Raw genomic sequence first — 22550 nt, forward strand, 5'->3', positions numbered from 1 at the left:
ATAAGATAAAAAGCCAAGCGTGTCCACAAAATGTCTTCCTCGGCCACAGTGTCCATCCAAATCCACAGGCTGAATGAAGGTCATAAATTGTTAAATAAACAGAACCCGGGCCCTATATTGCTCTCTCCTACAGGATAAATGACAGAAGAGACTTTTTCTGACGGCCCCACACGTGGGAAAGACGGGCTTTTCATTGCCGGGTTTGAAGTGACTTCACTTCGGACCCACGCGGCGGGGGTTCTTTGAAAAATAAAAACAACAAGAGTTCGATTCCCACGCTTAACTGGCTTAACGCAGCCCCGGTGCACAAAAGCAGCTTTCAACCAACCTGCGGGTCAGGTAAGCACAACCCAGGGGCTGGGTGAAAATGCTCGCCCTTTCCCGGCTGCGTTCGAGTCCCCACAAAGTTCAAACAAGGATTGGAAACTTAAGACAGCCCCTGGCGTCCGCTCCGAGGGGTCCGGCCGTTCCTTCCCGCGGAGCCCCCCACCCACCGCGGCCCGGCCCGGCCCCGCAGAGCCGGCGCCCACCTGTGGGGTGGGGCGGCAGGTAGGGAGTCTCTCCGGGGGCCCCCCGGCCTTCTGGGGACCCCTCCCAGTGGTACCCGACCCCCCCCCCCCCAACCCTGGACTACGCTGCCCGTGACAGCCGCGTCGGCCCCGGAGGCCTCGGAGGCGGTGGCCGCCTCAAGCGTGGCCGGCGGCCGCGGAGCCTCGGACGGGAAAGGCGCTCGCGGCCCGGCGCCGCCTGACCGCGGGTTCACGGCCTCGAGTCCCCCACTGGGACTCGGCTCCGTCTCCCACCCCGCGACCGCGCGACCCTCCCCGGGGCCACGACCCGGCCTGCCGCGGGCTGTCCCCGTGCCCCACTCCTCGGTCACTCACCTCCGGGCCGGGCAGCAGCAGCAGCACCAGCAAGAGCAGCGGCCACCGTGCCGGCATGGCGAGGACGCGGCCTTGGCTCCGGGCCCGGCCGGCCGATTCCGGGGGCGGCGCGACGACAGCGCGGCAGCGGCCGAGCTCCGGCGGACACTAAGCTGACTAGGCGGCGGCGGCGGCGGCAGCCCCATTCCCGGCCCTATAAGCGCCGGGTGCCGCCGCTTCTTCCGGTCGAGGCGGGGCTGGGGGTGGGGGCGGGCCCATCGGGGCGGGGCCAGGGATCGGAGTGGGCGGGGGCCACTGTCGGTGGGCGTGGTCAGAGCGGGACGGAGGTGGGGCTGACAAGCCAGGCTCTGAGCCTTGGAACTCAAACCAGGCACTGGTGGCTCATGCCTGTCATCCTGGCTATGCAGTAGGCTGAGATCTGAAGATCGCGGTTCGAAGCCAGCCTGGGCAGGAAAGTCTGTGAAACGCTTATCTCCAATGAACACGCGGGTTCCCTTCTTCATCTTCCCACCACAGTGGATCATGGGCGAGTTTGCCACAGCGGTGACCAAGTTCAACGGTGGCACGTCCTCCAGCTGAGCCTCATCCTGTGGCCTCCTCCTTCCCCTTTTCTTGCCCTCTGGAATTCCCCTCAAGTCAAGTCCAGCAGCCAATCCGTCCCCTTTGGAATGAACCCACAGTCAAGTCACTCACCGAAGGTGAGCTAATGTGTCATATATATTTACCTGAGGCTTGTACATGTGGCCTCGTGAAGCTTGACCACGTGAAGACTGACATGACATGGGTTGCAACTCATTGGAGGCTACGGGTGGGATGAAGATTCCTACACCATCTATTTGAGAGTTATGGACTATTAGTCAGATTTAAAGAGACCAGCAGCTGTTTGGTCCCAAGATGCCTTCTACTGAACTGGAAAGGGGATCAAGGATATGTTCTTTGTTACAGTAAAGAATAAACATTCAGGGGCTGGGAATATGGCCTAGTGGTAAAGTGCTTGCCTCGCATACATGAAGCCCTGAGTTGGATTCCTCAGCACCACATATATATATATATAAAGCCAGAAGTGGCGCTGTGGCTCAAGTCATAGAGTACTACCCTTGAGCAAAAAGAAGCCAGGGACAGTGCTCAGCCCCAGGACTGGCAAAAAAAAAAATCCTACCACAAGGGAGGGAGGAATTATCTTACATATTATTCTAGTAGAAAAATAAAAAGGGAAGGGGCTGGGAATATGGCCTAGTGGCAAAAGCGCTTGCCTCGTATACATGAAGCCACAGCACCACATATATAAGGGCCAGAAGTGGCACTGTGGCTCAAGCTGGCAAAAGGGCTAACCTTGAGCAAAAAGAAGCCACGGACAGTGATTAGCCCTGAGTTCAAGCCCCAGGACTGGCAAAAGTAAAATAAAATAAAATAAAAAATAAAAAGGGAAGCCAGGGCCTGGGAATGTGGCATAGTGGTAGAGTGCCTGCCTAGCATGCATGAGGCCCTGGGTTTAACTCCTTGGTACTACATAAAAATAAAATTAATTTTGAAAATGGGGGAGGGGCTGGGAATGTGGCTTAGTGGTAGAGTGCTTGCCTAGAATGCATGAAGCCCTGAGTTCGATTCCTCAGCACCACATAAACAGAAAAAGCCGGAAGTGGCACTGTGGCTCAAGTGGTAGAGTGCTAGTTTTAAGCAAAAGAAGCTCAGGGACAGTGCTTAGGCCCTGAGTTCAAGCCCCAGGACTGGCAAAAAAAAAAAAAAAAAGGAAGCCAGGCACTAATGGTTCATGCTTATACCTGTAATCCTAGCTACTGAGGAAGCCAAGGGCTGGGGATATAGCCTAGTGGCAAGAGTGCCTGCCTCGGATACTGAGGAAGCCAAGATCTGAGCATCACAGTTCAAAGCCAGTCCCATCAGGAATGTCCATGAGACTCTTTTTTTTTTTTTTCCCTGACTTCTTCTCGCTCAAGGCTAGCACTCTGCCACTTGAGCCACAGCGCCACTTCTGGCCATCTTCCATATATGTGGTGCTGGGGAATCGAGCCCAGAGCTTCATGTGTAGGAGGCAAGCGCTCTTGCCACTAGGCCATATTCCCAGCCCCTCCATGAGACTCTTGTCTCCAGTTAACCACAAAAAGCCACAAGTGGAGCTGTGGCTCAAGTGGTAGAGTACTAGCCTTGAGCACAAAAGCTTAAGGACTGTGCTCAGACCCTAAGTTCAAGCCCCAGGGCCAGGCCCCCCCTCACCAAAAAAAAGTACCAAATTCTCTCTAGTTTTTTCCTGACTTGCTCTAGGGAAACATCCAGCATTGCTGGCAAAAATAACCAAGAAGGGGCTGGGAATATGGCCTAGTGGCAAGAGTGCTTGCCTCATATACATGAAGCCCTGGGGTCAATTCCCCAGCACCACATATATAGAAAATGGCCAGAAGTGGCGCTGTGGCTCAAGTGATAGAGTGCTAGCCTTGAGCAAAAAGAAGCTCAGGGACAGCACTCAGGCCCTGAGTCCAAGGCCCAGGACTGGCCAAAAAAATTAATAATAATAACCAAGAAGTAGCAAGAGACAGAGTCCTGTCTATGGGCACTTTTAGTTAATCCTATCTAAGTACAACAGACAGAAATGTTCATAGGAAACCCAATTTGGTAGACAGAGGTCCCTATCCCCAACTCCTCAGCTTGGACCCGACACCCTAGCTGAAGAGTAGGGAAAATCTTGGCAACTAGGAAAACAGTAGGCCCATTCTGAAGATGTCTCAACTCAGGCAGGTTTGGGATGGCAGGAAGAGATGGGGAAATAGAAGGTCCAGAATCCTTGAGCATGGTAGACAGGTAGGCAGAGAGAATCTCTTTAACAATTACTTGTCCAAATCCCAAGCTGACAATATCTCTAAGACCACATGCTTGAGTTAAAAAAGAAGTGTAACTGAAAAACAGCTTCCACATCTCTTCTATGTATTATCTCAGAGTAAACCTACAAGGGGAACTTGTTGTGCTGGGACTCTATCTGGCTTTTGCCAATTCAAAATGTCACTGTGACCCTGCAAAACGTTGTAGCTGAAAACTGACCTCAATCTGGCTCATAAATCAGTTTTAAAGATCCTGGAAACAAACCAAATCCATCCAAGGAACCTGGGCCAGGTAGGAATATTTATCTTGTATTCAGCTGAACCAAACCTCTAGGCTTTCATTACACTGTGTTTTGTGTTCTCAGAATTTCCTATGTACCACTGAGGTTGTTCTTAGGCTTAAATAGGTCTTCATGCTTCATGCTTTTCTCCCTTGATTGGCAATTCAGACTGAAAAGCACTGGTTTTGTTTAGGATAGTGTCGGCCACAATCTTATTCCACAGTCAAGTACTGATTCAGACAGCTTTGTGCTCATGATAAAGCACAAACTGGCACCACTGATAGCAACAGAAATGGAAATAGTCTGTAGGATGACTTTGAAGAGATGCCCATATAAAAGATCTAAAAATGGGCTGAAAGTCTCATGAAGAAAGAACTAACAAGTAAAGCCAAGGTTATGATCTTAGTGTAAAAACAAAACCCTCTTTTCCACAAGGATAAAAAATATAAATGTATTAGATCCAACAAAAGATCGAGATATGTCTGGCAAGGTAAGTGGAAGTAAATTATCAAAGTCTTATTTGAACTTCCCTTTAAACCAGTATTTACTGGACCTAGAGAACTTTAAAAAAAAACAGATAGCTAAGACCTTTTGTGATCCCTTTTGCTATTGATTCAGAATATCCAGAGTCCAAAAACCTGTGTATTTTAGTTTCTGCCGGTGACAGAGGGAAGCCATGAACCAGAACTTGAGTTCACTCCTGAAGCTCCGGTTAAGCCTTGTGGGCTTGGATGTTTGACAAATGCCGCCCTCTAGTGGAAGAAACTATAACCTAGACTTTAAAGTGTTTAAGGCCCTCTGAAATTCATTTTAAAATTACATACCAATGGATTATGTCTGTAATCCTAGTTACCCAGGAAGCTGAGATCTCAGGATTGCAGTTCAAAACCAGCCTGAGTAGAAAAGTATGTGAGACTTTCATTGTTGTTGGGGTGGAGGAAAAGGGTGCAGAGGCTTAAACTGAGGCCCTGGGTGCTGTCCCTGAGCTCTTTTGTTCAAGGCTAGAGCTCTATTTTGAGCCACAGCTCCACTTCCGGTTTGGGGGTAATTGGAGACAAAAGTCTCATGGGACTTCCCTGCTCCAGATGGCTTTGAACTACAATCCTCAGATCTCAGCCTCCTGAGTAGCTAAGATTTCAGACGTGATTACCAGGCCTGGCTCCTGAGACTCTTATTTCCAATTAATCACCAAAAAGCTAGAAGTAGAGCTATGGCTCAAGTGGTAAAGAGCCTGCATTGAGCAAAACAGCTCAAGGACAGTGCCTAGGCCCTGAGTTCAAGCCCCAGAACTGGCACAAAAAGATTCTTAGGTTGTCTTGCATTTTGCTATTATTTAAGATACTTTTGAAGAAGGGGACTTGAAAGAAAAAATCTCATAAAATGAGAAAGGCTGGTCTTATTTGAGAACTTAAATATATATATATGTATATATATATATATAATAAAACAAAGCTTTTCTTCAACTTTTACTACTCTTACTTGATGCTGAAAAAGCCTCTATGCAGAAGACTGGCATGCTACTGTCTAAGGCAACTGAGGCCAGGGTGTCTTGCAAGAGGCACTGTTCAGACTCTCAGAACAGAACTAGGAAGAGGAGAAGAGGTTATGGTTCTGCCACCAGGGCAGATGGCTCTGGACTAAGCCAAGACCCTAAGGTCTAGGGCTCTCCACCAGGCTTATATCTTCTGCCTGAGAAATAGAGTGCTGGGGAAGGTACTGAGGTCCATGAGCCCATAGCCAGCCCTAGACCCCTGCCCAGCACCCTCATCCCCTCAGCCACTCCTCCAAGAGGACCCTTCGTTGTTACCTGTCCCATGTGAGTCTTGGCCTGGGACAAGCTAAGAGGGGCATCAGGCAAGGTGGCCTCCTCCTCTTTCCTTTTTCTTGTGGTCCATAGCTGGGACAGTCTGGGGGCAGGGGGAGGCGGGGATGAACAGGGATGGCAGAACAGATTGGGGCCAGCTCTTCTAGTAAAGGCCAATGAGTGTCAGACAGGAACTAGCCTGAAGATGGTCAGTGGTGGCACTTGAAACAGTCCTGCTCCTGGGAGCCTGGTGTATGTGTGGCGGGGGTGGTGGTGGCTGGGCAGGGGAACAGCATGAGGGTAGGCGACCATCAGAAGACAACAAAGCAGTGCTCTTTGGCGCAGCCCATGTTGGGCAGGCAGGTGAACTGGATCATGGAGGGATCCACACATCAAAACCAGCAGCTCCTCCTCAGGGTGCTGGGGGGAGGGGGAGAGGTGGTCCTAGATCATCTCCTTGTTTCACTGAGCCCAAGCTGTATTTCAAGTTGAAATGGGTGAAGTGTCTGTTCCTCGGTTTTTCCAGCTCAGATGTCCTTCTTGGTCTGGTTGGCAAAGACCAGGTAGCATGAAGTGTGGTCACCCAGATCCTTTGCATAGTGTGGAACACCTGAAGCATTGGCATGATGCCTGTCACTCCTGTAATCACACTCACAGATGTCACTAGCTTAATTGGTGGAGTTGGACTTCTTGTCTGGATGGCAAACTCCCCATTGCCCTGGTAGACCAGCAGCCTATGGAGGCCCAGGAACTCAATGGTGTCTCCCAGCTCGGTTTTCCAGGTACTGAGACATGTTCCTTCCAGTGGGAAACTTGAGATGCTTGTCACTGAAATCAACTGTTTTTACTTGGTCCACAAAGCCCTTATTGTGGTCATCGCTGGAGACGGGGAGTGTAGGGCTTAATGTTCAGCTCCCCTCTTTTCAGGTGGAGAGGTAGATGTATGTGCTGGCTGGTGGGGAGGCCCAGGCTGGGCTGGAGGGCAGGGGAATGGCAGGGAAAAGCGGAAGCACGAGGTGTCTTGGCTGATGATCCCAGTGTCTATGAATCACAGTGGGTATCAATGTCCGAGCTCTCGAGGGTGAGGGACTGTGAAGACTGCAGAACAACTTCATGAAAAGGCTATGGAGGAGTCAGACTCTGACAGTACCATGTGCCCAACTGAACAGCATTGGCTCCTCCTCCTCTTTTTTTTTTTGGTGCTGGCACTTTGGTTTGAACTCAGGGCCTAGACACTGTCCTTTACCTTACTATTATTATTTTTATTATAAAGTTGATGTACAGAGGGGTTACAGTTAGGTCAGGTAAAGAGTACATTTCTTTTTAAACATGTCCCTTAGCTTTTTTACTCAAGGATGGTACTGTACCACTTGAGCCACAGTTCCACTTCTGGCCTTTTGGGTAATTTATTGGCTATAAGAGTCTCATCAATTTTTCTATCCTAGCTGGCTTCAAACTGCCATCCTCAGATCTCAGTCCCCTGAGTAGGATTACAGGTGTGAGCTACCAGCACCCGGCAGCCGATGGTTTATTTTTGCCCTCACCCACAGTATTATAACCACATACTACTTACTATGTGATCTGTCACAGTAGCTAGGTAACAACCCAGATGGCATTTCCTGGAACACAGCTGTCCTTCCATATTTATGAAGATTGCTTTCAGGGCTTCCCTAAGCTCAGGTCTGTGATATGCATGGTATTTGCATACATCCCAAGCATATCCTCCCCTCTATTAATACTCATACAATACAATGGAAATGCTAGAGAACTAGTTGTTCCAATGTATGGTTTAGGAAATAATGACATGAAAAGCAGTCTATATATTTTGAGTAACAGCTGCAATTTTTTTTTTAATCCAGATAGTTCTGGACCCATGGTTGGTTGAATTGGCCAATGGTACAATCTGCAGATATGGAAAGCAAACTGTACTAATAGCAACCAAAAGCTTATACAAATGTGTGCCGATAAGAGGAACGACTTCAACTGGCAGGTAAGGTCTTCTGATCTCATCTTGGAATTAGGCCCAAAATGATATGAAATTATAGCAGCCATCTGGCTGAGACTAGCAGGGCGGCTCACGTCCCGCCTCTAGGAGGTAGTTCAGGCTAATCCTAGCTGCATATTTTTTCACTTGTGTTTCACACCCCTTTGTGCCAAGTTTACATACCACCATGGCAGTGTATCTTAATAATTCAGAGGGCCAACACAGTGACAACATGGAAATGGCCATCTTTTCAAAATGTGTCCACTTCCTTACTGCCCAATCCCTCCCAATCTCCTACTAGAGTCTGGCCTTATTCCACAGAACTCTCTGGAAACTTCTCTTGAACAGATAATAAACATTCTTCCTCTTGTAAAATGTCAGGGGTTAGTGAAAATATTTTAAAGTTGACTGTGGTGATGATGTACAACTTTGCTAATATATTAAAGTCACTGAATTATGTATTCAAATCAGAAAAACTGACATTATTTAATATAAGAAATATTTTGCCGGGTGTCAGTGGCTCATGCATATAACCATGGCTATTCAGGAAACTGAGATCTGAGGATCCTGGTTCTAACCTAGCCAGGGCAGGAAAGTCTATGAGAGTCTTATCTCCAATTAACCATCAAAAAGCTGGAAGTGGAGTTGCAGTTCAAGTGGTAACGCACTAGCTTTCTTTTTTTTTTTTTTTTTTTGGCCAGTCCTGGGCCTTGGACTCAGGGCCTGAGCACTGTCCCTGGCTTCTTCTTGCTCAATGCTAGCACTCTGCCACTTGAGCCACAGCGCCCCTTCTGGCCATTTTGTGTATATGTGGTGCTGGGGAATCGAACCCAGGGCCTCATGTATACGAGGCAAGCACTCTTGCCACTAGGCCATATCCCCAGCCCCCGCACTAGCTTTCTTGAAAAAGCTAAGGACTAGTGTCCAGGCCAAGTTCAAGTCCCAATAACACATAGACACATTGATACACACATACTATAATTATATATGCATATACATATATATGTTGCATAGATGTGTATATATGTGAAAAGATATGTATATACACATAGCTATACACATCTCTACTACAACATTTTATCAGAGATAAAAAGAGACATTTCACAATGATAAAAGAATCCATTATGGCTGGACACCAGTGGCTCAAATCTACAATCCTAGCTACTCAGAAGGCTGAGATCTAAAGATTGAGGTTGGAAGCCAGCCCAGGCAGATTCTATCTCTGATTAACCAACAAAATACTGAACTGGAGGCAGGGTTCAAGTGGTATAATGACAGGAGAGAGCAAAAAAAGCTGAGTAAACAAGTTGAACAAGAAATGTACTCAGGGCTGGGGATATAGCCTAGTGGCAAGAGTGCCTGCCTCGGATACACGAGGCCCTAGGTTCGATTCCCCAGCACCACATATACAGAAAACGGCCAGAAGCGGCGCTGTGGCTCAAGTGGCAGAGTGCTAGCCTTGAGCGGGAAGAAGCCAGGGACAGTGCTCAGGCCCTGAGTCCAAGGCCCAGGACTGGCCAAAAAAAAAAAAAAACAAAAAAAAAAAACAAGAAATGTACTCACTGCCTTACATATGAAACTGTAACCCCTCTGTACTTCACTTTGACAATAAAGGGAAAAAATTTTTTAAAGCTGAGTAAGAGGTACCAAGTTCAAACTGGTAATGGCAACAAAAATAAACAACAAGAAGAGTACTTATGAATAATCCTAATTGTGAACATAGTAATACTAAATGTCCAAATACCTTAAATACCTGGAAAATATATGAACCAAAAACCGACACAACTGATGCGTGGCTATAAGATAAATTGATTAATCTCTCTGGATATGATAGCATATACCTGTAATCCTGGCATTGAAAGGTTGAGAACAAGTGATCCTGAGTTCAAAGCCAGCTTGAGCTAAAGACTGAGACCCTGTCTCTAAATAAATAAATAAATAAAATATTAATTGGTAAATTTCCAGGTAGACTGATAAAGGGAAGAAAATGCCCACAAAATCTTACAGATCCCACAGATAATAAATCCTTCAGATATAGACCCTACAGATATTAAAAAATAATGGAAACTTTTCTTCAATTACTAAAACTGACATGATACAAGACATGGAAAATCTGTAGCCAGAAACTGACACATATTGATAATTTCTGATACTCAGAAGGAAGAAATTAGGAAGATCAAGGTTCAAGGTCAGCTCTGACAAAAAATTGGGGAGACTCCATCTTGACCACCAAGTCAGGCATAATGGCTTGCATACATAATGCAAAACTATGTAGGAGGGAAACCTTAAGTGGGAGGATCATAGTGACAGGCAGCCCTAGACAAAAACACAAATCAATAAACAAACACAATTAACTCTTCTCTCCCATGGGCTTCCAAAGTAGGCTATTCCTGTAGTAGCATCTGTTCAAGTATTGACTTCTCCATTTTCTAAGAATGTACCAGATGATTGATAATAATCTACTTTGTACTTAAAACTTTGGTGGTGGTTGGGGGGAAGGGGACATACTTTCAGGTATGGAGGCCCACAAAAATAAGAGATCAAGTCATCACAAAGTCAGCATATGATCATCAACGGGTGCTCTACTTTGAAATACAGAACCACCTTCTACCACCACAGGTTACCTTGAGCCCCAGGAGCAGGTGTGTGTGTGTGTGTGTGTGTGTGTGTGTGTGTGTGTGTGTGTTACTTTGAGCCCCAGGAGCAGGTGTGTGTGTGTGTGTGTGTGTGTGTTACTTTGAGCCCCAGGAGCAGGTGTGTGTGTTACCTTGAGCCCCAGGAGCAGGTGTGTGTGTGTGTTACTTTGAGCCCCAGGAGCAGGTGTGTGTGTGTGTGTCTCCCAGGAGCAGGGGTATGTGTGTTAGTCCTGAGGTTTGATCTCAGGGCCTGGGCACTGTCCCTAAGCTCTTTTGCTAGTGCTCTACCACTTGAGCCACAGCTCTATTTGGGGCTTTTTTTTTGGGGGGGGGGGGAGTGTACTTAATTGGAGATAAGAGCTTCATAGACCTTCCTGTCCATGTTAGCTTTGAGCCACGATCCTAAGATCTCAGCCTTCTTTTCTTCTTCGTGTGTGTGTGTGTGTGTGTGAAGATACTAGCGCGTGGCGCTGGTGGCTCCACGCCTGTGATCAGCCATTCTGGAGGCTGGTATCTGGGGATCGCGGTTCAAGGCCAGCCCGGGCAGCAAAGTCCAAGAGACTCTCGTCTCCAATTAACCACCAGAAAACCGGAAGTGGTCCTAGGGCTCAAAGTGATAGAGTGCTAGCCTTTAGCAAAAAGAGTTTAGAGACAGAGCCCAGGTCCTGAGTTTAAGACCCATGACCGACAAGAAAGAGAGGAAGGGAGGGACGGAGGAACGAAGGAAGAGAAATTCGCCAAAGTGTAAGAGGTCTGTTCTCAAATTTACGCCGAGAATCTCGTCTCTATGGTCGGAGTGTGGCCGCTCTATACACTGGAGGGCTCAGAAAACCCTTCAGCCAATCATCAGACACATTTGAGGGCGCGTCGCCGGAGTCTTGGCTTTCTATTGGCTAGTAGAAGTAAAGCCCACCCAACAACTTCCGGTATGCTCCTTTAAGTATAAGCCGTAGGGGTTTCCCTTTCTTTCGAGACGACGGGCTCGTCAGGGTAATGTGTTTTGCTGTGTTGCGAGGTTGGCTTGGGAGGGGGGGGGGGTGGGGGCGGGGTTGGGATTTTTCGGCCGTCCTTGATGACTTTCCCACTCATGCACGCGTTAGACTGCTGATGCTGGTGATGCGAACTGGAGTCTGAGCCGACCGGCAGCCCCGCGAAGGGTGATGGTTGGCAGGCCGGGGCCGCACTTGCTCACCTCTCGCTCTTGTTTTCTGCAGGGCCTGCTCCGTGGAGGATGCGAGTTTGCGGTCTTCAGTGCATGTTCAACCCCTCTCCACCTCCGAATCTCAATAAAGCGGCTTGACCCCCACCCTCTTGTCCTGTGTGTCTGTGTGCAGTCGAGGACGCGCCGCCTTTGAGCCCCCGTAGCGCCTGCGCGTGGCGCCGGGGGTCGAGCTGCGGCGCCAGAGCACGGGCTCGCGCATAACTGGGGCCGCCCGCCGCTCGCGGGCGGTCCTTTTAACCGCGAGCGACAAAGCCCCCCGCCCCCCCCCATGGGCCGGTACCCTACCGCCGAGGGGCTGAGACCACCAGAGGTTCCCCCCCCCCCCCCGCGAAAGGAGCGGTTGCGGCCTACTTAGCGAGGCCATGCCGGCAAACTGCGGAGGCCTACAGTAGCTTGGGCGGCTCAGTGCTTTAAGCAGGGACGCACAGTCTCTTGAGGTTCTACAGCCAGTGGGGTGGTGAGCTTCCTGCACGTGTGTTAAGGAGCGGGGGTGTCCCGAGCTAACACTGAGGGAAGGGCCCAAACGAGGTATCTTTAGGTTTGAAAGTGAGAGGCATTTAGTGCTAGCTGCTGAGGATCTGTTTTCAAGGTCAATTACTGGAGCTCTGGCGGCTCAGGTGATAAAGAGGACCCTTGAACCCCAGCGACTGCACGGAAAGCGCCGGCCTTGGCTGTTACTGAGGACGCAGGTCCGGTGTACCTGAATCTGCTTCGGTCCCCGTTTTAGCCATTCCCCAAAGTACTCTGGAGAGGGTGCAGGGACCACTGGACTGGACTCGTGCTTGGGCTGAGCTTGAGCAGCGGCTGCTGCCTCGAAATTAAACCTTATTAGGGCTTGTGTTTTCCCTGACGGGCGATCAAGGATCCCAAGGGCCCTGCACTGACTTGTGTTTTTACTAGAAACGACTTAGATGCTTATCTGGTGTTTGACATGAGATTTATTTTGCAAAACAATGCAGACGATTTTAAGTCCCCACATACTACTTGGTTAAGTGAGATAGGGTACAGTCGTGTCATCTCTACACAGTGCGGCGAGTCCTTTACCTTTATAATAGTTATTGCACAAAAGACCAGTGATGAGACATGCAAGCAGGCCGACATACATATTGAGAAATTAGAACAGTACACTGACTGGAATGGTCAAATAATTTAAGTCAAATGTTTTAATGATGCAATTAAAGAGCTCAGATATGTCTTTTTCAATATATTAATTTCTTTGAACTCATGTTCAGGCAAGGTGCTGTTTAAAAAAACCACGATTAGCTTTGTCTACAGATGTAAGTTATCAAAAGTTACACAAGGTAATTTTGACATTGCAAGTTTTAAATTAAAAAAATGTATCATTTGCTTCCCAAAGTAAATTACTAGTAGAGGCCCCAAACTTGTAAACTAAACGTTCGTACACAAATGCACAAAATTAAGTTGGCAACATTAAAGAAAGATCACATGAGTATTTTGAGATGTGTAGTGTTTGATGTCAAGCAGTTTTCTGTTTTGGCCATCAGAAGAAAAGTTGCCCGCAAAACCAATTCTGAATCAATTAAATCAAAGCTTTCATTATTTCTGTATGAGGCTTTCTTGTACACAGTGATGGCAGAAAGACCTTGGCTCTTGGTTTCTGACCCCGCCCTCATCTGTACTGGGGAGAAACAATCTGTCATTGTGTGAAGTGTCATATGAATGTCATGTATGATATTTCAAAACAACAATCAGGATTAATTAGAAGCAAGGTGATTGTGCCTTATTGGTAAAAGACAGTCGTTTTGATCTTGTGGCTTTGTCTAATGTTCACATAAATCCCACTGACCCTACCCCAGCAGAATGTGTGTGTTTTCTATGGCTACTTGCTTCCAAAATGCACAATATGAGAAGTTGCTATGCCTATCTCTTTACCACCAATGAAATGGTTCACAAAATTCCACTCCTCACATTACCACAGTGACATTCTGAAAGTGGAGGGCTGCTATCACAAAGTATAGAGTGAAAAAATGTTCCATTGTGCACCAGCTGTCTGAACGTTGGAGGCGTCAAGGAGGCAGGGGAAGCCTTTCAGTTGCACAGCTTTGCGCTGAGTGTGCTCATGAACTGCCATAAAAACTGGTAGACTTTGAAAAGCAGGCTGTGAGTCACCTGTAACTTCTGGCTCCATCATGATTCTTCCAGTCTCCTTTGCCAATCAAAGCTTTGCTGCAGGCAATCCAGACACTTATCACTGAATGCAGGGAATGACACTTCACAGTGGAATGGGCACCAACAGGCAGAGGGCACAAGCAGTCCTTTAAGAGACAGTGGCTGTGGCACAAATAAAGGCCAGTGCCATAGCACAGATGGCAGCCATGAACTCCACACCTCAAGCTAGGTCTCATAATACTGAGAACATCTGTTTTCACCCATCATAGCTGGTCACTAGCCTCCACAGACGGGTCTTTCAGGAGGCAGGAAGTGGAGCGAGGGTCCATGGCTGAGTGCATTATAGGGATATAAACATCATCCATGTTTGGCATGACGAAAACTTTCTGCAAGGAGATATTAAAGAATGGTCATGTGGAAGAGAGCCCAGCAGGCCATATCATCCTTTCATGTATGAAAGCTTTTCCTACACATTCCCAACTAGTTCTCTCACATAGCTTAATTTAGAAATAGCCAAATAATCATACCAATGCATAGATATAGTAAGAATGCAATATATCAGTTCCAGGTAGAAGCCTTTGGTTTCATGTACATATATAAAATTACTCATGAAGTGATAAACACATTAACTTAGAATTGGCTTAATCACCAAGAGAATTTTCAAATTAAGTCTAGAATGTATCAGTGAATTCATCCCTTTAAATCTTAGCAAGAAAATGCAAGCTAATTTTTTTCATATCATAACCACACAGAGCTACATATGATAGAACTCCTACTTTGGAAAATGCCCAAAAGATCTTAAAAGGGTATCAATCAGTGAGTGACATTAATGGTACTTCGCTTATCTATTTATATATTACTTTCCATGTAAATTTTGGCAGTGCATTCAATCTCAGCAGTACTTGTACAAAATAAGTGGAGTGGCAAGGTGGCAAATGTGTGTGTGTGTATGCACGCACACATCGCGAGCAGCAGTTATTTTTCAACTTCCCATCTTGTCCCTGCCCCTTCCCTTCTGTCTCTGTATAACCCAAGATCACTAAAACTAAAAAAGGTGACCCCCATAAATTTGAAAACAGTTTGGGAAGCTGGCTTAGTGGTAGAGTGCTTGCCTCGAATGCATGAAGCCCTGGGTTCCATTCCTCAGCACCACAAAAACAGAAAAAGCTGGAAGTGGCGCTGTGGCTCAAGAGGTAAAGTGCTAGCCTTGAGCAAAAAGATGCAGGGACAGTGCCCAGGCCCCACCAAGTGCCAGAACTGGCAAAAAAACAACAACAACAGAATCTAGGGATATAAAAGGAAAAGCCCATCTGGGAATGAAGGGACATGCCTGCAATCCTTCTGAAAAATGCTTAGTAACGTTCTATGGATAAGTTTTAGGGCATGTGTTACTGAAACTGCATGCCCATGTTTGATTATGTGTTCTTTCCTAGTTTGAAGGTCTATGCCTTTTATCTGACCCAGATGAAGTTCTTTTTTTTTTTTTTTTTTGGCCAGTCCTGGGCCTTGGACTCAGGGCCTGAGCACTGTCCCTGGCTTCTTCCCGCTCAAGGCTAGCACTCTGCCACTTGAGCCACAGCGCCGCTTCTGGCCGTTTTCTGTATATGTGGTGCTGGGGAATCGAACCTAGGGCCTCGTGTATCCGAGGCAGGCACTCTTGCCACTAGGCTATATCCCCAGCCCAGTTCTTTTATACTCCATATGACCCACTGACAAACACTACAACATTACCTGAAACTCTTGCTCCAGCTTCTTCTCTATCCAGTCTGTCACATGAACTAAAGTCACTTCTCTCTCTCCAAGTTTTGGCCGAGCTTTCAGCTCTACATATGGTGGTTTCCGGAAACCATACCTTTTTGAAGGAGACAAGGTCACATTGTGAAGCAAAGAAAGAAAGAGACAGGCACTGCACAAACACTTCTCATTCCCATGGGGCCTTTTCTCTATTTAAAGGTTTTCTTATTTTGAAAATCCTTTCTAACTCAAAACCTAAGAGTGAGTTGTAAACTCCCTGTGCTCCCTGGAGCAGCAGGTGTGTGTGTGTGTGTGTGTGTGTGTGTGTGTGTGTGTGTGTGTGTGCGTGCGTGTGTGTGTGTGTGCTGTCCTGTAGCGTTTTTGCTCAAGGTTGGCATTCTGCCTCTTGAGCCACAGCTCCACTTCTAACTTTTTGCTGGTTAACTGGAGTCTCACTGACTTTCCTGCCTAGGCTGGCTTCAAACAATGATCCTCAGATCTTGGCCTCTTGAGTAGCTATGTTTACATGCCTGAACCACCACCAGGACAGACATGGCTTACTGAACAGTGGCATTTGAAAGTGCTAAATCTAAAAGACTGGCAGTAAGGAGAAGAAATGTTATCAACTCATTTTTAGAATAATTTTTTTAAGATTTGGGAGACTGTACGGTAAGGTAATAACAGTAGTTATTTCTGGGCTATAAAACTTTTTTGTCTGTTTCCATTCTTATATATCCAGTCTTTCATTTTTTATTTTAACTATGAAAGTGTTACTTTTGAAAATGAGGGGCTGGGAATATGGCCTAGTGGCAAGAGTGCTTGCCTCGTATACATGAAGCCCTGGGTTCGATTCCCCAGCACCACATATATAGAAAACAGAAGTGGCGCTATGGCTCAAGTGGTAGAGAGCTAGCCTTGAGCAAAAAGAAGCCAGGGACAGTGCTCAGACCCTGAGTCCAAGGCCCAGGACTGGCCAAAAAAAAGAAAAAGAAAATGAAACTACAGGGCTGGGAATGTGCTTAGTGGGAGAGTGCCTAGTATGTGTGAAGCCCTGGGTTCAATTCCTCAGTACCACATGAACAGAAAAAGCCAGAAGTGGTGCTGTGGCCCAAGTGGTAGAGTGCTAGCCTTGAGCAAAAGCTTAGGGATAGTGCCCAGGCCCAGAGTAAAAGTCCCAGGACTGTCAAAAAATTTTTTAAAAATAAATAAAAATGAAACTACAAAGATGTTTTTAAGCTTTACTAGGGAATGCTAGCACTGTCACTGACTGGCCAGTCAATTGAAAACCCTCTTCTGATCATTCATACAAAGCTCCTGGACAAAGGACACAGGCAGCATGTTGGTTTCCGGCAATGATGTCTCACAGGGCTGGGTTTTCACATGCCTATCATTGATGATACAATGAGGTCATTTATGTGACCTGATAAGCTTATGTCTATTTTATAGAACTTGGAGTGCCAATTTTAAATTGTGATTCATAGAGATACTGGATCCATGAATAATTTATTTTTCTGATTTTAGACCTTGGCTTCATCTCTGCACCCTCACACCAGCTGCTGAAACTTGGGAATGGACAGGCACACCTGTAATCTTTAAACAAGTCCACAGGTAACTGTCACATGTGGCTGGAGCTGAGAACTCCTTGGACAGACCTCCCACCACAAACACCAAGTGCACATGCTCCAGCCTCCTCAACACCACCATCTCCCACTGAGACCTCCCTAACTGCCTAGGCTCTGCTGGCTGCATGACCCCCATCTGTCAGGGATGACAGGGTGCTTTCCTCAGAGGATGTTGGGAGGACTAACCCAGTGGCACAAATGGCAGCTATTACTACTGGTGAAAATTGGATTTAGAGAGAAGACCAAGAAGAGAACATCTCATCCTATAAATCTCCTAAGTTCCCTTTAACTCTTTCTGACGCATGAAAATGAATCCTTAAATGAGCATGAACTATTCACAGAAGAAAGTGCAATCAGATTATCTTAACACCTACCATCAAGGTACCATGAAACACTGTGGACACAAGCAGTCATGGCCAGGGTTATTAACACAAGTGCTCAGGTCTAAAGTCATGCAGGCACTCCTATCCAAGGTTGAACCCACTGAGAGGTTGCACAATTAATTAAGCAACAAAGTTATGCTCTTGCTATCTCTAAGGGCCCCTCTACGTACCAGATTCGGTCAGTTGGGGGGGGTGGAATGTTGACTGCCAAGGTTCCCCGACATTCTTGTACTTCAACAGTTAGCAGCAAGGGTGTATTGGAGACTTCTTCAATCTTCTTTTTAATGAACTCTGTCTCCGTTGCTTTTTGGAAATATTTTGACTTGGTAATTTTATCAACAAACCTCATAATCTTACTTGTTCGATGACCTCCAACGTACCTTCAAACAAGGAACACCAAAGAGTACTGGTAAAACTTTGCTCTGTCACTCACAAAATCTTTGTGGTTATGTATCAAGCTTCCTTTGTAACAGTTTCTCCGAGGTGGCATGACTGGTTAACTCTGTGTTGAGGGCTGTCATGTGCACTGTAGGGTGGGTAGCAGTCCCCCTGGCCTCTGAGCACTCTTCCTAGTCCATGACTATCACCAATCATGATAATCAAACATGTCTCCTAACATTGTCAAATGCCCCCTGTAAGAAGCAGGTTCAATTCCTCAGTACTGCATAAGCAGAAAAGGCTGGAAGTGGCGCTGTGGCTCAAGTGGTAAAGTGCTAGCCTTGAGCAAAAGAAGCTCAGGGACAGTGCCTAGGACCTTAGTTCAAGCCCCAGGACTGGGAAAAAAAAATTAAAAAAGACACAAGTTACACTAAGTTGAAAACTACTACTCTAGAAAAGGTACATCCCTGTGCCACTCTAGCACTGAGTGCAAGTGCATGTTCTACTTAAGAAAGCTTGCCTTTTCCAAACAGTAAATGGCTATTCCCATTGCAATGACAGATACACAAAACAGTGATTGGGTGCCTGTCCTTTGAAAATAGTATGACACCATCCTACTTTACTTCAATTGGAACTTCTTAAAAGAAAACTGCTAGAATAAGCTGACATACCAGCAGCTTAAGTTGTATTTACCATCAGAAAATGGTCAAACTTTCACACCAACCGGTCACATAGGAGTTCTCATCTGTCAAATTCAAAGTGAATAGACTGATATTTTCTTACAGAAATTTCTGAGTCACCTGACTCTTTTTCTTTTTCTTTAGCTCCCTTAAACAATCCAAATGTCCTAGAAAATAGCACTTCAATCATTCCATTATCCTAAATAAAGTCCAGGTTCAAAAAAGAGCAGCTAAGCCAGGTGCTGATGGCTCATACCTATTATCCTAGCTACTCAGGAGGATAAGATCTGAGGATCACAGTTCGAAGCCAGCCTTGGCAGGAAAGAGTCTTGTCTCCAATTAACTACCTCACCCAACAACAATAACAACCCCCCCACAAAACAACAACCCAGAAATGGAGCTGTAGCTCAAGTGGTAGAGTGCTAGCCTTGAGCAAAAAAGCTTAGGGACAGCACCCAGGCCCTCTGAGTTCAAGCCCTAGGACCAGCAGCCAAAAGGAAAAAAAAATCAGTTAAGCCACCCATGTTTTTAAAATCCACAAACAAACGAACAAAATCATGTGAATGTTTTAGCTTGGCAGGAACCATCAAGCAAGTGGATTGGGCTGCAGGGGAGCACCTCTGGTGGCCACCAGGGGGAGTGGTGTGCCTGCTGAACCACACACATTCTGCAGGATGAAGTTGTAGAATCAGAAAAGACAAAATGTTATCTGAATATTCTTTTTCTTGGGGCTTGGAATTTTTTGAATGACACTGGCTATTGAAGTAGAAACCTTCACGCGCTGTGAAGAAGAAATAGTCCGAGACAGAAAGGGGAAAAGGCTCGCTCCAGCCTGCTGACTCTGGAGCCTCTGGAAGCCCAGACTCACTCACCCTTCAGCTCCCGGGATCAGTTGTTTATCTCCAGCGCTGGGCTCTGGTGCGTCGTCTTCATCAGAGGAGCCAGCACTGGAAGATTCCTCATCACTGTCGGCCAGACAATAGGCCCTGGGCCTGCAACTGAACCAGAGCAGAATAACCATGCAGCCTGCCCATTGTCAGAGCTCTGCTGTGGAAAACTACTATACACACACCCAAGAGAGTGCAAACACATGCACACGCTCAACCACAGGGTCAACATGGAACCTGTGCCACATGTTGCCACTGTCTCCAACCCTCCATAAAGGAGCCAATCTAAGAGCCCTTGGACTGGGCCTGCCGACTCAAGGAGCCTCCAGCTCCAAGTCCCCTGACAGGACTGCAGAGGATCTGGGCCACAAAGAGTCTGCCTTAAGCATGCATCATAAAGGCAGGTGGTAGAGGGTGATGAAGTCATATAAAATATACATTCAAAATCAATGGGAGCCAAGTGGGAGGATGAATGTAAAGAACAGATGGCAGCAGAGGTGCAGTGGAAGCTTATGGTGGTGACATGACCACCTCTCATGAAGGTGAATAGGCAAGTCCCTTGCTTCTGGCAGAGTCAACAACTGTATCCTAGTTTAGTTATCACTTCAGACTCCATCCTAGCAAGATCACATATCTGAATCCATACCTGCCCCATGTCTTGTGTGTATGTGAGTGTGTGTGTGTGTGTATGTGTGTGTGTAATTAGGATTATAAGAGTGAGCCACCACTGCCCAGCCTGCCCTGTTTTGAGGGTCACAAAGAAAGCCAACAATCACTAGGGACAAGTCATAAGACTCAAGGAAGTGACTGATAGGAGAGAACCCAGAGACTTTTCTGGGAAAATACCAGCTTAAAGTCTCATCTTTTTTATTAAAGTAACAGAAGCCTCACAGCAGAGTGCCATCCCACATTAGTATCTGCAGAGCGGAGGCTCAAGTTTCTAGAATCAGGGCTCTCTTGATCATCAGTGGAGGTGAAGGATCAATGCACCCCTCATAGGAGCCTGAGGATTCCTGATTGAGCCTCAGCAACACCAAAGGCAGTTCCTTCCCCGGAGTGAGGCTTTACTTCTGAGAATTCTGGCAGGGCTTTGCCTCAGAGGAGACTTAACTAGGGATGAAATGAACAAAGGACACTAGTCTCTGAAGGCTACTAAGCAGCTAAATGGTCTATAAACAGAGGCTGGGCATTCTACTATGGACAAGGACAAAACTACATAGACAAGGGAAGGTTGTGGAGCTTAAGTCTTTCTGCAGCTTCAATCCTTTGGTTTTACTCTGAGGCATCCTTTGACCACCAAAGTCCACTGGGGTATTATCTCCTGGTCAATGGGGGCCAAGGGCAGAACACACACACTGATAAGACCTAAAGGCCCACTCAGAAGTACTGCAACAGGCAGAGGGTAGAACTGAAGCCTAAGGTCTGAAACAGGAGCCCAGCTGTAAAAGGATCCCACACACTGTTGTCCTCCCTGGCAGGACATGCAGATCCTGCTTAGCGCTGGCTCTGAAAGGTTAGAGCCAGAACTTTGCCACCAGACTAGACTTTCATGTTAAAAGGAAGCAGAATAGAAGTCTCTCAGCCCTGACAGCACCTAAAGGTCTCCTGCTCCCTATCTCTTGCTTCTGCTTCTGTAACAGGTTTGGCCAGTTTAGGAAGTGCTGCTTCTGTACAATGTTACTCATGGAGCCATTTCAGGGGTTCCATGGTTAGGCTGGGATCTTGGGTTTCAAATATACATTTATTATACAAATATACATATTATTCCTAAGAAAGACTGTACTGGATCTTGGGATGAGGAAAGAAATCTACAGAGATGTAAACTGTCCAAGATTATACAACTGCCCTACTTCTCCATCAATAAAATGGCTCTGCTTTCTGGCTCACACCTCGTAATGCCAAACATGGAAACTCCCAACAACACAAGACCTGGTCCTCATCCTCACAACATAAAGGGCTGCTCGCCAGATCTAGGATCAGATCTGCTGAACTACCACCTCATGTCCCCACCAGTATGTGTCATCACACATTGGGCAGAAAGATGCCAAGGATCGAGCACTGCAGTGAGCTCTCAGGTTCCCAAATTAATCCTCTGCAGGACCAAGAAGGAGGAATTTGTGGCTTTCTATAAATAATTCAGGTACTGTTGTATCAGTTAAAGGATATCAAATGACGTGAAATTCTGATTTTGACCAAGTGCTACCTCTGCTGTCTGCATTGGGAGCTATGTTCTATAGCACCCAATACTGATAGTATGGCTAAATGTTTGGCTGATAATTCAGTCTTTATAACTAAATATGCATTTTCTGATCTTGACCTTGAAGGTCCTGTCAGCAGGAACTTCAGAGAAAGACATCATACATCCTCAGAGGTGTGCCTGATGGTTTTAAATACACCTCAAAATTCCAGATGAGTGTGTTACCTTCTCAGCAAACCATTGAACAGGTTCATTCCAGCTGTACTGCCTCTCCTAAAAATCTTTTCTGAAATGTATCTGGAGTCAGACACACACAAAAAGTAAATTATTTTTATTGCTGATACTATCTTACTTCTTGGTCTCATAATCATCAACACCTCTGGCAACTTCTAGCAATTTCAAAACCATTCACAAAGCAGGAATGATTCTGTCACTCAGGATGGTTAAAAAGGTCACAGACTCTGGACCCAATTCTAAAAAGTAGCTCAAAAAAAAAAAAAGAAGCTTTTAAGTGAAGAATATATAAATAACTAGCCCTGTGAAGGGACTACACTCATAAGAATAGACCAAGATCCTTTTAAGAGCAATCAGTCCTGTCCATCTGTCACACAGATACACACACATGTACACACACAAATGAGCTCAGCTCCAAGAAAATCAGGGACCTGGGGGTGGAAGAGCTGATGTAATGAACTAGTGACCCAAGATGGAGGCCATAGGAGGCAAGAACACCTGGTAGGAGCGCATGACTCTAATGCCTCTCTTCATTTAAGTAGCCCCAACATGTAGAACATTTCCCTTTCTGACTCATTTAGGTCCTCTTTCAGGTCCTTTCCTAAAGTTCATATGGCGCCACTCACTACCTGATCTTTTTTGCTCCTCTCTTTTTTGCCATGC

At 46.4% G+C, this 22550-nt stretch overlaps 2 protein-coding genes, 1 long non-coding RNA gene, 2 other non-coding genes and 1 pseudogene across 7 annotated transcripts in view; 3 read left to right on the plus strand and 3 right to left on the minus strand.

The window, feature by feature from the left end:
- Ern1 (endoplasmic reticulum to nucleus signaling 1) overlaps positions 1-1101 on the minus strand; it is a 91930-nt gene extending 90829 nt beyond the window's left edge. Inside the window, exon 1 of the mRNA XM_048366813.1 lies at positions 885-1101. Coding sequence (XP_048222770.1) covers positions 885-941 — 57 coding nt within the window. The 5' untranslated portion in view covers positions 942-1101. The remainder of the gene's footprint in view (positions 1-884) is intronic.
- A 5010-nt stretch (positions 1102-6111) lies between these two features.
- On the minus strand, positions 6112-6927 carry LOC125366295 (annotated as a pseudogene).
- A 4446-nt stretch (positions 6928-11373) lies between these two features.
- Positions 11374-11724, plus strand: LOC125366203. Its single transcript, XR_007213815.1, has 2 exons — positions 11374-11410; positions 11635-11724. It is a non-coding gene; the product is annotated as an uncharacterized LOC125366203 (long non-coding RNA).
- Positions 11487-11556, plus strand: LOC125366593. The gene has a single exon (XR_007213889.1). It is a non-coding gene; the product is annotated as a small nucleolar RNA SNORD104 (small nucleolar RNA).
- Positions 11725-11762: 38 nt separating the features above from the next.
- On the plus strand, positions 11763-11894 carry LOC125366611. Its single transcript, XR_007213906.1, has one exon. It is a non-coding gene; the product is annotated as a small nucleolar RNA SNORA76 (small nucleolar RNA).
- Positions 11895-12774: 880 nt separating this feature from the next.
- Positions 12775-22550, minus strand: part of Tex2 (testis expressed 2) — an 87503-nt gene continuing 77727 nt past the window's right edge. Inside the window, exons 9-12 of one of the 3 annotated variants that reach the window (XM_048366740.1) lie at positions 19442-19567; positions 17682-17891; positions 15504-15624; positions 12775-14158 (exon numbers count right to left, since the gene is read on the minus strand). In XM_048366740.1, coding sequence (XP_048222697.1) covers positions 14036-14158; positions 15504-15624; positions 17682-17891; positions 19442-19567 — 580 coding nt within the window. In that variant the 3' untranslated portion in view covers positions 12775-14035. Of the gene's footprint in view, positions 14159-14969; positions 15245-15436; positions 15625-17681; positions 17892-19441; positions 19568-22550 lie in introns of those variants that run through there. The other 2 variants (XR_007213814.1, XM_048366741.1) reach the window with 2 other exon arrangements.

Source organism: Perognathus longimembris, chromosome 17 (genome assembly GCF_023159225.1).
Source record: "Perognathus longimembris pacificus isolate PPM17 chromosome 17, ASM2315922v1, whole genome shotgun sequence".
Classification (NCBI taxonomy): Eukaryota; Metazoa; Chordata; class Mammalia; order Rodentia; family Heteromyidae; genus Perognathus; species Perognathus longimembris.